This window comes from Rhinopithecus roxellana, chromosome 19 (genome assembly GCF_007565055.1).
Source record: "Rhinopithecus roxellana isolate Shanxi Qingling chromosome 19, ASM756505v1, whole genome shotgun sequence".
NCBI lineage: Eukaryota > Metazoa > Chordata > Mammalia > Primates > Cercopithecidae > Rhinopithecus > Rhinopithecus roxellana.
In genome coordinates this window covers 7,621,759-7,637,296 of record NC_044567.1, presented here as the reverse complement: position 1 = coordinate 7,637,296, position 15,538 = coordinate 7,621,759, and the positions used below count along the sequence as shown (strand labels likewise).

The window sequence follows — 15,538 nt, the reverse complement described above, 5'->3', positions numbered from 1 at the left end:
TGCCCAAGGCCTGGCTGAGCCCCACACCCTGCCCAGGAGCCCCTGCCTCTCTCACCTTCATGTGTACTTTGCCTTCTAGCTTCTCCATCTCTCCCAACAGGGCAGACACCAGGGAGGACTTCCCACAGCCCACAGGCCCCACCACGGCCACCAGTGCCCCTTTCGGGACCTGGATGTCTAGGCTGGGGGCAAGGACCCCAGGAGTCCAGTTAGAGGCAGGGATCAGGATTTTGGTCTCCAACCCTCCACCTGGAGAACCAAGCCCTCCTCCCTTCCAGACACCACCCTGGCAAGCTGAAGCTCTTCCTGCATTCTTGGTCAAAGGTTTTTCAGGGTGCTGCTATTGATCTGAACTTCCGGCCCACTGTGGGCAGCTGGGAAGGTAGTGGGAGAAGCTGGTACCTGTGCAGGGTGGGGGGCAGGTCCTGGGCCCAGGTGAAGGTGCCACTGTGTATGGTGATGGCATAGCCTGAGAGGACCAACGTGGGCAGGATCAGGGAGGGAGCCCAAGGGATGGGGTAGCCGGCAGGGAGGCTGGGGGGCAGGGGAAAGGAGGACAGGGGATGAGCCTGGGCCATGGGGAAGGGATCCTTGGGAGAAGGGAGGAAGAAAGGGATGTGGGGAGCCCTGTGGGGGAGGGCAGAGGAGAGCAGAGAACCCAGAAAAGGGAGAAGGAGGTCACAGAGTCAAAGCAGATGTGAACAAAGGAAGAAGAAAAGGGGTCAGGAGAGAACAATGGAAAAGCTTGAAACAGAGGTTTTTCTGGGGTTAGGACTGAGGCAGGCAGCCCAGGCAGGGGCTCTCTAGACCTGGGGAGATGGTCTTTCTTTCCACACACTGGGAGTCAAGTTCATCTTGAGTCAGGAATTGCTGGATCCGTTTCAGAGACACACTGGCCTGCAGGAGGAGGATGTGAGTCAGCCCTAGAGATTGTACTTTCCCAACCCCCAACCCCTACCCGCACCCTGTCCCCAGCGTCCTGGGCTAGGCAGGACCCCTGAGGGCCCAGACACTTAGCACTGGTGTCCCTCCCACGACTGAGTCTTCCATGGCTCCCACTGCCCAAAGAGAAAGTCCAGGCTGGTAACAGGAGGCTATCTACAGAACTCAGGTTTCTAGAGACCCGACCTGACCACCTGTGACTCCAATTGACCCCTGACCTTAATGACCTCATTCAACCTTGAATAGCTCCTCATAATGCTAGCGACCTTCCCTGAATCCAGTAACTCCCCCTGATTATCCCTTACCCTAAATGACCCTTCCCTGACCCCAACAACCTGTTTCAACTCCAGAAGAGCCCCCAGCCCTACCCAGGGTTACCTGAGTCAGATTGCTGATTAACTGGGGCAGCATGTTGAGGGGAAGTCTTAAGATATCAAACAAGGACACAGACACGAAGGCTTTCTCGGCATCCAGCACATTGTTTGGGTCCACATACACGTACACCCAGAGGGTGATCAGGGTCACCTGAGCAGCACGGGGGTGGTGTCAGAGTGAGGTCCTGACATGCCTGGGCACCTAGAACCCTGGAGGCAGGGACCCAGCCCAGTGCCGAGCCTCACCAGGAAGGGGGTGCACATCCAGGTGAAGGTGGATATGGCGTGGAGGTAGGCCGCCGTGCGCAGCAGCTGGAGCTCACCCTGCCTGATGCCCTCCACCTGCTTCAGGAAGCTGGGTTCCCAGGCGTACAGCTTCAGCACCTTGATGCCATTCAGGATCTCACTCATCAGCTTGATGCGCGAGTCCTTCAATTTCATTTGCTTTACCTGTGCGGGCAGAAAGAGTGGCAGTGGCACACCTGCTCCCTCCCCTGACCTCCTGCCCACAGGGTCCTACCTTCCGTCCAGTCTTATCCATTGCAGCCATTCCACGCTGCCCACTATTCCTTCTCACACCTCCTTGCTGGGCCTGTGCTGGGCCTTGGCCTGGAATGCATGGCCACTGCCTCCCTGTGTCCTCTGCCTGACGAGATCCAGCTCCACCCTCAGTGCCACTGCACTGGCCTCCCCAGGCAGCATCCTCTGTCCCCTGCCCTGGGTTTCTTCTCCTACTTCTTCTTTTTCTTCTTCTTCTTATTGCTATTATTGTTTATTTTAGAGATGGCATCTCACTGTGTTGCCCAGGCTGGACTGCAGCGGTACCATCATAGCTCACTGCAGCCTCAAACCCTTGGGCTCCTTTGATCCTCTGGTCTCAGCTTCCTGAGTAGCTGGAACTACAGGCATGAACCACCATGCCCAGCTAATTTTTAAATATTTTTTGTAGAGACAAGATCTCACTCTGTTGCCCATGCTGGTTTCAAACTTCTGGCCTCATGTGATCCTCCCACCTTGGCCTCCCCAAGTGCTGGGATTACAGGTGTGAGCCACCACACCTGGTCCCCTTCCCTGGGTTTCTAAAGCACATCGCACGTTCCTTTAGTTCCATAACCATTCCTTTACATATGTTTCTCTAATCAGACTGTGAGCTTCCTGAGGGGATGGGCTGTTTATTTCTCTTTGTTCTCCGAGACCTTAGCCCAAGGTGTGGCACACCAGACTAATGTATTCATTCAACCCCCATTTATGGAGTGCCTACTATGTGCCAGGCCATGGGCTACATGTGGAATTTGTCACAGTGAATTCAGACAAGGCCCGTACTATCATACAGCTGATGGTCTGATGGGGGAGGCATACAATAAGCAAACAATGGTCTGAATAAATGCTTAATTATTAATCATTATGTGTGTTCTGATGGGAAATCACAGGATCCTGTAAGAAAGTAATGAGGTGGCGGCAGGGAAACTAACTTAGACTGAGACTGGGCAGTCAGGGTGGGCCTCTGGAGGAAGTTACTTTTTTTTTTTGAGATGGAGTTTCGCTCTCGTTGCCCAGGCTGGAGTGCAATGGCACGATCTAGGCTCACTGCAACCTCCGCCTCCCGGGTTCAAGGGATTCTCCTGCCTCAGACTCCAGAGTAGCTGGGATTACAGGCATGTGCCACCACACCTGGCTAATTTTGTATTTTTAGTGGAGACAGGATTTCTCCATGTTGGTCTGGCTGGTCTCAATCTCCCAATCTCAGATGATCCAACTGCCTCGGCCTCCCAAAGCTCTGGGATTACAGGCATGAGTCACCGTGCCCAGCCGAGGAAGTGACTTTAATGACGAAAGGGAAGGGAAGGAAAGGAGTTAGGCAGGCAAGGAGGGGGATGACAAGCATTCCAGGCAGAGGGAACAGTGTATGTGGTGGCCCCAGAGGTACCCTGAGCTTAGTGCTGTGGAGAAAAGAAACAAGGCCAGACTGGCAGGAACTTGGCCATTCCCCGGGGGGTGAGGACTTGCAAGGTAAGCAGAAGCCTGCTGGGTATTCTTAGGGAGTTTGTCATTTTTCCTATGGGCAGTGGGAAGCTACTAGACTTCAATAGGCCAGGTATGATGGCTCATACCTGTAATCCCAGCACTTTGGGAGGTTAAGATTAACGGATCACCTGAGGTCAGGAGTTTGAGACCAGCCTGGCCAACATGGTGAAACCCCATCTCTACTAAAAAAAAAAAAAAAAGAGCCGGGTGGCATGTGCCTGTAGTCCCAGCTACTAGGGAGGCTGAGGCGGGAGGATCACTTGAACCCGGGAGGCAGAGGTTGCAGTGAGCCGAGATCATGCCACTGCATTCCAGCCTGGGTGACCAAGTGAGACTCTGTGTCAAAAAAAAGACAAAATATACTTTAATAAATGTTTGCAAATAGTAGACTGAGTGACTGGCTATTCATGATTAGCACAGTGCAGTGGGAAAACTCCTCATCAGACCAGGATACTCAGGTTCAAGTCCCAGCCCTGCCTGATTCTGGACTGCCATTATTTCTCTAAGCATTGGTTCTTCTGCTACAAAATGAGAATGTCAGTAAAACCCTCTGAGAGTTGTGAGGGAAGAGCAAGCTATGGTTTCTGCAAGTGGCTAGTAGCCATCCATACTCAGGAAGCAAGGTAGCTGGGAGGCCCCAAGGTTAGTGGACACCTTCCCCCAGGCAGCCAGCCAGGTGCTCCAGGCAGGAGGATGCACCCCGGACAGCACCTACCTGGAAGGCACGCATCTTCACGGCCACAGCTCCGTTGAGTGGAATCAGTAAGACCATGAGAGCGACTCCAGCCAGGACAGAGGGACCTAGGTTCTGAGGAGACACCAGTGGATAGATGACACATAGGGACAGATTACCAAAGTCTACAGAGAGAACCCAACAGACAAACAGAGGCCTGTTGACTTGAAATGTGTAGATGGGCAGGAAGCAAAAGATGGCGGTTGGCCAAACAGAAATTCAGAATGACCACAACATTTGTAGAAGCAGCTAGCCATTAGAGAACGATGACAGGGACAGACAGCAGACATAGAAGGGTGTCCAGACACACAGAAGGCAAATATAGATGATGACAGCCAGAGTCACACCCACCTCCCTCCAAGTCTTTCTTTCCTCCCTGGCTTCTGCGGGAAGGATAGCAACAGATGCTGGGAAGATTCCGTTGCAGACATCAGCATCCTCGAAGTCCTATTCCTCCATCCCCACCAATGCCTAGGGAAGCTCTTGTGTCAATTCTTTTTTTTTTTTTTTTTTTGAGACAGTGTCTTGCTCTGTCACCCAGGCTAGAGTGCAGTGGCACGATCTCAGCTCACTGCAACCTCCCTCAGCCTCCTGAGTAGCTGTGACTACAGGCACCCACCACCGCATCTGGCTAATTTTTGTATTTTTAGTAGAGATGGGGTTTCACCATCCTGGCCAGGATGGTCTTGAACTCCTGACCTTGTGATCCACCTGTCTTGGCCTCCCAAAATGCTGGGATTACAGGCATGAGCCACCGTGCCTGGCCAGCTCTTGTGTCAATTCTATATCCCCTCTGCTAACCCAGAATAACCCTTTTTCTTTCTTTTTTTTTTTTTTTTCTTTCTTTTTAGATACAAGGTCTTGCTATGTTGCCCAGGCTGGAGTGTGGTGGCTATTCGCAGGCACAATCGTGGCGCACTGCAGCCAGAACTCTTGGGCTCAAGTGATCCTCCTGCCTCAGCCGTCTGAGTAGCTGGGCCTACAAGCATGTGCCATGCGCCCAGTTCCAGAATAATCCTCTCTTGCCACTTCTGCAGCAAGGTCAGAGGAAGGGGGCAGAGGTCAGGGTTGGAGAGTTACCTGCCAGAGGAAGTAGATCGCCAGGATGATCTGCAGGGGTGCTGACCACAGTAGGTTGAGGAAGGGGGCAAGGTCCATGAAGCGCTGGGCATCCACTGACATGAGGTTGACAATTTCCCCCACGGTGGACGCACGTTTGACTGAATTGGTGATAACCAGAGCCTGCAGGTAGACAGTAGATGGGTGGACTTGGCTGCGAGCATCTTGCAAGCTGCCCAGGGCCAGCCTCTCCCCTGGGTCCTGCTCCAGCTGACCTTCCTATAGATGACACCTATGATCCCAGTACGAAACTTCAGCCCAGTCACGAAGATGCACTGGTAATACTGTTGTAAGATCAGCGACTGCATCATGGAGCACAGGAACATCAGCCCAGCCACCAGGAAGCCCCACCAGGAGGGGGCCATGGGGTTGGAGATAAACCTGATCAGGACGCTGTGGGGAGGAGAGGGGGGTGAGGTGGGCAGTGCTCCCACCATGGCTGCTCCCTCCTCTGCTGCCCTTTGCTCTTACCCACAGTCTCCACTGCACCCCCGGCCTCTGAAACCTCCACCCCCTCCAACCCCTTGGGCCAGAGAGGGCCAACCCAGTATTGCCTCAAGACCATGACGTCCTAGCTCCACTCTGCCTTCGCCTCCTTCTCTATCCACCACAGACCCTGCTGCACACCCTATCTATCACGCTCTCACCACCAGCCTCACCTGCCTGCCTTCTTACCTCCTGACATATGGCGGGAAGAAATGCCACCTTTCCATTGATTGGACTTCCCTGCTCCTTCTCCTAGGCTGCTGGGGGCTCTAGATTCTGCCATATGACCACAAAGACTCTCACTGCACAAATCCACCTTTCCAACCTCAGTGGCTCCCAGCACTGCCTAGGGACCTTCTCTGGGTCCCTAATCCGCCCCCCATCTTGGGGCCTTCTTCACCTCTCTTCTCTTCCCTTCAGGCCTGTCCCAGCCTCCCACCTCTCTCAGCAGCTACCTGCCTTCCTGCTTAGCCACCCACTGAGGACTCCCTGCCACTCACAAACTCCTTGCCACCCACAAACTGCCCTCTAGTGGCTTGTCCTCCTTTTTCTGGTGCTCAGGCTGTTGGAGGATGTCCCTGCCCTTGAGCCCTGGCCTTCCTCTGCCTCCTCAGGAACTTGCTGCGCTGTTGCCCCCTCTGCCTCTGAGCTTCATCCTGGCCACCTCTGCTGGAAGCTCTACACTTTCACCTATTGACATGACCGAGTCTCTTCATCGTTGGGACACTCTCCTGTTGACCCCATGGAGCCCTCCAGCCATAATCATAGCCAGGCCTCCCCTTCTGTGATAGCTTGAGTTGTGTCTTCCAAAAAGATATGTTCAGCTCCCAACCCCTGGTATCTGTGAAGGTGGCCTCATTTGGTGAGGAAGTCATATTGGAGTAGGGTGGGCCCCAGTGGCCCCAGACAGGTGCCCAGTGACTGGTGTCTCTCTTTCTCTCTCTCTCTCTTTCTTTCTTTCTTTCTTTTTTTTTTTTTGAGACAGGGTCTCTCTCTGTCACCTAGACTCGAGTGCAGTGGCGCCATCACAGCTCATGGCAGCCTCAACCTCTCAGGCTCAAGCAGTCTTCCCACCTCGGCCTCTTGAGTAGCTAGGACTGACTCTAGGCATATGCCACCAGGCATAGCTAATATTTTAACTTTTTTTTTTTTTTTTTTTTTTGTAAAGACAGGGTTGCTCAGGCTGGTCTCAAACTCTTGGACTCAAGAGTTTGACTTCCAGCTAGCTGGCCCAACGTGACCAGACTCCATCCACCACCTTGCCCCACGCCCAGCTTCCTCCTCTCACTGAGCCCATCATCTCAGCAGAAGATCCATCATCCTCCAGTTACCCCGGCCAGCACCCAGGTTGCCTGGCACTCCTCTGTCTCTCTGGCACACATGCCCATCTCCCAAATAGCTCCTGAATGCTTGTCTCATTCCTGGCCTGGACTCCATCTGACCGGGTTGGCCTGCTTCCATCCAGCCACCCTGCCCTACATCCCCCACACTCCTGGCAGGAGATCCTTGAAGCCAGATGCCCCTCCCTGGCTCAGATCTTTCAAGGATATCCTTAGCTCTCCCTCTCTCTGTTTTCCTGCCCCTCCCTCTCGTTGCCATTTCCTCTGCCACTCAGAAACACCTGAGTCATGCTGTTTCAGGGCTTTGTGACTAAGCTGAGGCTGAACTTTCTCCTATTTCTTCACCTACTTGTCTCTCCAAATTTTTTTGATCTCCCGAGCCAGTGGGCGCTCCCTACTCCATCCCAGGCTGGCTTCTTTGCCCCTCCAGGGGTTTTCCAGACACCTGAGAACACTTCCACCCCCCACTGAATTCTAATTGATTTACACGCTGGTTTCTCCCATAAGACCTCAGGACCCTGTCTTATTGACCTCAGATCCCTAGCACTGAGCACCATTCTGGTACCCTGGAGGTTCAATAAGTGTTTGCCGAACAAATTAATGCATGCACGGAGGGGCAAGGAGGTGGGGACTCAGCTCCCTGCAGCTCTCCTTCCCACTCTCTCATTTGAGAGCTCATTCTAGTCCAAGCCACTCCCGAGACAGATGTTAGAGCCTAATGGTGAGAACAGAGCACCGCAGTCGGACCTCAGAGTCCTAGACTCAGACCCGATTCCTTCTTTGCTGTGTGCCCTTGGCCAAGTCAGTTTACCTCTCTGAGTTCCTGCTTTCTCATTTGTGACATGGGAATGGGGCAATTCCACATACGATTGTTGGGAAGGTTTAAAGACCCAATGGTTGTTAACGTATGCACCAGGGTATCTGGCACATAGGATATGCACAGCAATTCTAAGTTGAATGTGAGTGAGGAAACAAGTCAGGCAATGCCTCTTGCCAACGGTCATATGGAAAGTGGAGCTAGCCTCCCTGGTTCCTGGCCTGGGGTTCTTTTCACTGTACGTTGTTCCTTCCTCTGGGCCAGCCAGCCAGCCCCGCTGCCCAGGGTAGGGCTGTAGTGAGCCGGAGGGTGGACAGACCTGAGCAGCTGCGGATTAATGAAGGACAGCAGGTCCTGGATCAGCTTGAAGCAGGCGCTGATGAGGAAGCTGGAGCCGAAGGTGGCCAACAGGGCCCGCAGGAAAGAGGGCTTCCGGGGCCTGGGCCGGGCACCCAGCAGCACCTCGTCCTCGCTGGAGGCATTTTTCCCAGGTGCCGCTGCAGCCTTGTGTCTGGTCCGGGGAGGAAGAAGCAATGGGTTAGGAATGGGGACAGGGGCTCCAGGAAGCCAAGGGCTAGGCTGGGTTGGCTAGGATTGAGGAGGAGGAGGGAGCTGTTTTCTTGGCTCTCAGAGCTGGGAGGGGGATAGACAGCATAAGAATTGCACAAGTGACTCTGTCCTTAGCTGCCAGAGGGCATCTGAAGGGGTGGCCAGACTGCTACCACAAGGTCTCTAAAACCCAGCTATCCTCCTGCGTCTGGCCCTCTCCTTGCCTCCCCAGTGCTGGCTCCAGGGAGAATGCCAAGAGGGAAGGGGAGATAAGATCGAGGATGGCTGGTGGCACAGCCACGGGGCAGCTGAACAGGAAGTGGGTGGAGTGGCATGGAGGGACTGAGAGGGGGTGCAGCAGGCAGACTGGGGGCCCATAGGTCTTCCTGGAGGCTCCAAGCTATGGAAGCCAGGATACTGCTAACCACACCCAGGCCCAGTTTCCTCCAACAGCTGGTGACAACCAGAAGCTCCAGGCTGAGCAAACATTGAACTCCTAGGCCTGGATTGTGGATGGGAGGAGGGAGGGTTCAATCCTGGGGTCAGAATTGGGTGGGGAAGGATGATGCTGAGCCCCAGCTCTCTTGACGAGGCAGTTGGCCAGAGACAGGTTTGTGGTCCTTGATAGGAGGCTGCCAGTGGGAAGACCCCTCAGGGGAAGATCATCTCATTCAGCCCCTGCCTCCAGACAGGAGGAGGCAGAATTGGCAGGGGTATGCTGGCTCCTGACCCTGGAATCAGCCCTTTCAGTCAGGCAGGGTAGTGCAGTGATATGAGGAGGACCTCTGAGGCCAACCAGCTCCATGTGGATTCCAGCTCTGTCACCACCAACTTGGGGACCCTGGGAGGTCCTCTGTTACATTTCTGTGCTTCGGTGTCTCCATCTGTTTCTGTTGTTGTTGAGATAAGGTCTCACTCTATTGCCCAGACTGGAGTACAGTGGCACAGTCTCAGCTCACTGCAGCCTTGACCTCTTGGGCTCAAATGATCCTCCCACCTCAGCCTCTCAATTCGCTGGGACTACAGGTGCACGCCACCATGCCCAGCTCATTTTGTTTACTTTTTGTAGAGACAAAGTCTCACTATATTGCCCAGGCTCATCTTGAACTCCTGGACTCAAGCAATCCTCCTGCCTTGGCATCCCAAAGTGTTGGGATTACAGGTGTGGGCCATCACACCCGGCCCCATTGTCCCTATCTGTAACACAGGGACACTAGAACCTACCCTTTAGGGCTGTTGAAAAATTGAGTTCATTTATATGCTTAGGATAGGACCTGGGATGGAGTAGGTGCTCCAAAGTGCCAGCCATTCTCCTGCCCCCACCAGAGCTGGGAGAACTAGCCCCTTCTAGGCCTAAGCTTTCCATAGAATGGTCCTGAGGCTGTCAAGAAATCACCTGGTCCTGCTCTGCTCCCCACCCCAGGAATGCCACCCTCCCAGGTCTACCAGCGTCATCTGCAGGAGACCTGGGGTAAGCGAAGGGGCTGGGTGGTGGTGCTGAGGGCAGGGGGAGGGCCTCACTGTGCCGCCTGCTTTTCCTGCTTCCTCCATGCCTCCAGCAGCTGCTGCACCACCATCTGGGATCTGTCCTCCTCCTTCAGGGACCAGAGGTCCTTCTCCTCCAGGGGATGCCGGTAGCCATAGATGGCCATCCTGCGGAGAGGTGAAGCCGCAGGCAGCCCCGCAGAGGGTCAGGGTTTAGCAGCCTGGAGCCAAGGGCCAGTGTTTCCAGGGCCCCAGGGTCTCCAGAAAGGAGGGTCTCCCTTGGGCACTGTGACCATGAAAGGTGTCTCCTTCATTTCCTCAGTGAACAGGCTGGAGGTCACTGGCTCTCCCTCCCAAGTTCCTACCACTACCACCTTCTCCTCCTCCTCCCCAGGTGCCCCATCTCTTCTCCGCCTCAGGCCCTGGTGATGGAATCCACTCTGGCTGGGGCCCTGGGTGAGGACAAGGCCTGGGAGATTCGGCCCCAGTCTCGGGTGCTTCCTCAGTGCTGTGGGGTTAATGAGCAGTCACCTAGGTCACAGACACAATTATCCTGCTCAAGCCGCTCTGAGGGGCAGCCAAGGAGATGACAGGCTGCAAGTTTATCACAAACAGAAGAGCTCAGAACTAATGATAGTCTTCTTCTAGCCTCCTGGGCCTGTCCCCGCAGCCTGCCAGATGCAGAGGTGGCCTGTAGCCTGGGGGTGGCGCTGGGCCAGGCCAGGCCTCTGCATTCGGCCGCCCTCCCGGACCACTTCCCCACCCTCATCTGACCCGTGCCCACTGCAGTGGGGGGTGGGGTAGGTGGCCAGCCAGGTCCCTAAACTGCTGGCCTGCCTCCCCTTCCTCCATCTCACCTTCTATCCCTCCCCTCCCTCTGGCCCGGGCTGGTGGAAGAGCCAACTCACTTTGTGAACCACCAGAAAAACAGGCGGGAGAGAAAGCCAGCGCTGGTCTCAGGGTAGGGATTCTAGAAGGCGAGAGAATAGGATGGGGAATCAGGAGTGCCCACCACCCTCTCAAAGCAGAGTAGGGAAATGGAGGGGACCCTTGTTCCTTCCTGCTCCAAGACCCAGTTTACAGATTGTGGAGATGACCTCTCTCCCACTTTGAAAGGCGCTAGAGGGGCTGCTGGTCAGAGCTGGGCTGAAGACTGAGCTATGGAGCCCCCGCACCCTCCATGGCAAACTCACAGGGTCGACATTCTTTGCGGAGAAAAGTGGAGGTTTCTCCCTGAAGCAGGCCAAGATGAGGGCACACAGTACCAGGGCAAAGTGGATGTAGAAAGTGGTGAAGCGGAAGGGGTCTGAGATCTTGCCCTGGGTGGGAGAGTGGAGGGGCGTCAGAAGCATTGGAAAAGCTGGGCCTGCAGCCCCTGCCCTGCAGAATCCCCTGGGGCATCAGGCTCCTCTGGGGCAGAAGGCAGTACCTGGGGGCCTCCAGGTCCCCACTCAGAGGACTCTGAGAGATGGGGAAGGATCACAAGGGGGCTCTGGTTCAGCGAGGACCAGGTGTGTCACCTGTGCCAGGTGTGGTGCCAGCACCTTAACTACAGGACCTTGTCTAACTGGGACACCAGCCTACAGGCAGGACAGCCCACAATGCCCTTTCTGCAATTAAGGAAATGAGGCTCCAAAGGTTTCAGCGACCTGCCGGAGTCCACACGGGGAGCAATTGGGTTGTTCAGGGCCCATGTTCTTAGCTACTCTCCTTGCCTGCTTCCCGCTGAGATGGAGAAATGGGAGGCACTAGGTTGACCTGCAGTGTTCCATCCCACCAGCCCAACATCGCGGCCACTGAAGATCAAGAGGAAGGCCAGGAACTGAGGGAGGCGGGAAGAAAGGAAGGGAACGTGCTAATGGGACCTCTAGGTAAGCCAGAACTCTTCACACGTGTCTGCATACATGTGTTCATTACAGGGACACTGACTGACACCCACGTCAGACATTGCACTTGCTGGGTGGGTGCTGTGGAACAGCCCCCTACCCTCACATGACGGTCCAACAGTGGTGGCATCTTTGCTCATTCCTGTGTTACACGGGTGCCCCTCCTCAGCCTGCTTCCAGGTAGAAATGCGGCAAGTGGACAACAACACAATTGTGTTTTTACTTGAAGCCTCTGGGAGGGACCTGGGATCCAGCAGTGACTTTGAACGCTGAGGTCACCCTCCTATCAGGGCTAAACCTGGCAGGTTCCCCTCTCCCCCGACCTTACCTCTGCCTTGGCTGAAAGTATCTTGGAGCGGAAGGGGACGATGGCGCAGACCACACACAGGAACCAGAAGATAATGAGGACCCCTGAAGACTGTACGCCCTGCAGCCGCTCATACTGTATCAGCAGCGTGGCCAGCAGCTGTGCAGGGAGGGCAGGGAGGCCCGGGCAGAACACACACATCTGGACCTGCCTCCATTTCTCCCCATCCCACATGACCAGAAGTTTCTGGGGCCCCCCCCTTCTTCCCACTCCCAACATCTCCAGCCCTCTCTTCAGAGCCCACAGTTTCCTTATCACAGTCCACAACCCACTGGAGACCTCCCCCATCCACTTTCCCAGGGCCCCACACTGACCATGGTGATCCCCACCACCAGGGGGGTGACAAAGAAAACAGGGGCAGGGGCCCGACCGTGGACCAGGCCATGGAAGGAGTAAAAAAGGTCCGCCCAGGAGACGCACCACAGCAGGACGCCCAGGACCTGTGAAGAGAGCACAGATTGGAATCCCCATCCCCAGAGGCAAGGACAGTCCTCACTGGGAAGGGGTCTTTGTACCTGAAGCTGCCAGAATCCACTAGACCTGCCTGGGACTGGCACTGAGGTCCAGGAATGGAGCTGGCCAGAAGCTTGTTTGGGGTGGGGAGAGTGTTGCTGAACTTGCTTAAACTTTCCCAAGTGAGGAATATGTCAGCTGGCTGTACATACTCTCAGTTGTCACATTCCCATGGCCGCAGGCAGGTCAGGTGAGACTGGGTAACCTAGTCCAGCCGAGGAGGTGGGAGAGGGCCTCGTTAAAAGCAGAATCCTGGCTGGGCACAGTGGCTCACATCTGCAATCCCAGCACTTTGGGAGGCAGATCACCTGAGGTCAGGAGTTGGAGACCAGCCTGGCCAACACGGCAAAACCCCATCTCTACTAAAAATACAAAAATTAGCTGGGCATGGTGGCACATGCCTGTAATCCCAGCTACTCAGGAGGCTGAGGCAGGAGAATCACTTGAACCCATAAGGCAGAGGTTGCAGTGAGCCAAGATCATGCCACTGCACTCCAGCCTGGGCGACAGAGTGAAACGGTCTCTAAATTAATTAATTAATTAATTAATTAAATTAAAAAATAAAAACAGAATCCCCAGGGCCCAGCCCACTGGTAGGAGATCCCTGGGCCACTGACCGTCTTGAGCCTGGACAGGTGGGAGAGGATGATGTAGCCACGACCATGGTACCGCAGGTAGAGCAGGTAGCAGGGCAGGGCGACCCACAGGTAGATGCAGGGCACCCAGGCCAGCAGGGAGTTCTGGAAGCAGGGAGTGAGGTCCGGGTTGTCTGTGTGCACAGACAGGTTGGAGTCCTGGGGACAGAGAGAACAGTTTAGTGCTGTGGCAGCCCCACAGAGAACTGGGCTCTCTTGAGGAAGATGGCTTAGCTAGAGAGACGTTCCATCAGAGATAGGGGTGGAGTGGAAGACAGGTGAGGAGGTGAGAGACCAAATACACAAATGAGAAGTTGTTGTCCCAGATGTGAGTTCTCCAAGGATGCCATGACTGCTCCCATTTCCTTATATTCTCTCTCTCTCTCTCTCTCTCTCTCTGAGGCATAATTTAAGAGCAACAAAAAATTGTGCCCATTTAAAGTGTACAATCAGTGAGTTTTGACAGTTGTATACACCCACAAAACTGCTCCCATGTTACCTCATGGTCCTTTGCAGTTCATCCCTCCCAGGCTGATTTTCTTTCTACCATTCTGGATTCCTACTCTTTATTTATTTATTTATTTTTGAGACAGAGTTTCACTCTGTTGCCCAGGCTGGAGTGTCGTAGTATCATCTTGGCTCACTGCAACTTCCACCTCCCGGGTTCAAGCGATTCTCCTGCCTCAGTCCCCCTAGTAGCTGGGACTACAGGTGCGCACCACCACGCCCAGCTACTTTTTGTATTTTTAGTAGAGACGGGGTTTCACCATGTTGGCCGGCATGGTCTCGATCTCTTGATCTCATAATCTGCCAGCCTCGGCTTCCCAAAGTGCTGGGATTACAGGCATGAGCCACCGCGCCCGGCCCTCACTCTTTTTTAAAACTAATTTTTAATTTTATCAAAGTGATATATGCACATAGTTTAAAAGACCTCTTTCTCTTAAGGCTTTTTCTGGGTCAGGGATAGGGAGCTTCCCTGAGCCTTAGCTGCCTCTCTTCTGAAATTGAGGTGACCATCCACTGGCCCACCTAGACCTCACCGGGTGGATTTGAGACTCATAGGAACCAAGGGATATGGAGAGTCTTTGCAAATTACACAGACTAGAGTGATCAACTCTTCCAGTATGGATGGGATGTCTCTGGTTTTAGCATTGAAAGTCCAGCGTCTTGGGAAACTGCTTGGTCTTGGGCAAACCAGGATGGTGGGTTACTTTACTGGCTCTGACAAGACTGCCTCTTACTTTTTACTATAACTACACCTATGAACATTTTTGGAAAGGGATGGGGAAATAATTCATTAATAAACACATGTTTTATTGAGATTGTTTCCTCCAAGGCCACCAATGTACTAATCTGTTTCTTATGTTCTTTGCAAAGCATTAGATGTTTTTTTAGAGATGCACAGAAAATATCAACAACAAGAAAAACCACCCACAATCTCATCCACCTAGAGACATCTGTTACCTGAGGATATAGCTATCTATTTTCTAGTTGCCAATTTAAATAATTATCATTTTTATTTTTATCAAAGTTATGCATGCACATAAATCATTGAATTTTCTTTTTTCTGTTTCTTTGTTGATTTGGTTTAGTTTTGTCTTTCAAGCTGGAGGTGTTAAATTAGATTAAATTTGGCCTAAAGCTGCCTCCATACATAGTGAACTGACATCCAGCTTAATATGCAAACAAACCTGACATGAGAATTTCTTGTAACAAGTAGCTGAGTCTCAGCCAATCACTGCAACTGAGCTTTCAGCCAATCGCACACTGCTTAGACCTGTCCAGATAAGGCAAATTTCAAGTTGTAAATAGGCTATTTCTACATGTTACTTTTTTTTCTGTCTGTAAGTACTACTTGACCACATAGTCAGGTGGAGTTCTTCGAGCCTTTACTGGTTTAGGTGTTTTTTTTTTTTTTTTTTTTGAGATGGACTTTCACTCTTGTTGCCCAAGCGGGAGTGCAATGGTGTGATCTTGGCTCACTGCAACCTCCACCTCCCGGGTTCAAGCCATTCTCCTGCCTCAGCCTCCTGAGTAGCTGGGATTACAGGTGTGTGCCACCATGCCCAGCTAATATTTTCTATTTTTAGTAGAAATGAGGTTTCACCATGTTAGCCAGGCTGGTCTTGAACTCCTGACCTCAGGTGATCTGCCTGCCTCAGCCTCCCAAAGTGCTGGGATTACAAGTGTGAGCCACAATGCTCAGCCAAGTCTTTACTAGTTTAGGATGCTGCTCAATTCATGATTTGCTTATTTTTTCAAATAAA

The 15,538-nt window shown here is 53.3% G+C and overlaps 1 protein-coding gene across 4 annotated transcripts in view; it reads right to left on the bottom strand.

The window, feature by feature from the left end:
- ABCC3 (ATP binding cassette subfamily C member 3) overlaps nt 1-15,538 on the bottom strand; it is a 56,896-nt gene that overhangs the window by 21,950 nt on the left and 19,408 nt on the right. For 2 of the 4 annotated variants that reach the window (XR_004055065.1, XM_010386181.2), the window contains exons 2-16: nt 13,254-13,430; nt 12,438-12,563; nt 12,085-12,222; nt 11,064-11,189; nt 10,779-10,840; nt 9,907-10,038; nt 8,156-8,347; nt 5,409-5,586; nt 5,155-5,316; nt 4,057-4,149; nt 1,563-1,766; nt 1,321-1,467; nt 810-897; nt 403-469; nt 56-182 (exon numbers count right to left, since the gene is read on the bottom strand). Coding sequence is in view for 3 of the 4 variants with exons in the window: in XM_010386181.2 (XP_010384483.2) it covers nt 56-182; nt 403-469; nt 810-897; nt 1,321-1,467; nt 1,563-1,766; nt 4,057-4,149; nt 5,155-5,316; nt 5,409-5,586; nt 8,156-8,347; nt 9,907-10,038; nt 10,779-10,840; nt 11,064-11,189; nt 12,085-12,222; nt 12,438-12,563; nt 13,254-13,430 (2,019 nt within the window). In the remaining variant the exon portion in view is untranslated. Of the gene's footprint in view, nt 1-55; nt 183-402; nt 470-809; nt 898-1,320; nt 1,468-1,562; nt 1,767-4,056; nt 4,150-5,154; nt 5,317-5,408; nt 5,587-8,155; nt 8,348-9,906; nt 10,039-10,778; nt 10,841-11,063; nt 11,190-12,084; nt 12,564-12,638; nt 12,842-13,253; nt 13,431-15,538 lie in introns of those variants that run through there. The other 2 variants (XM_030923622.1, XM_030923621.1) reach the window with 2 other exon arrangements.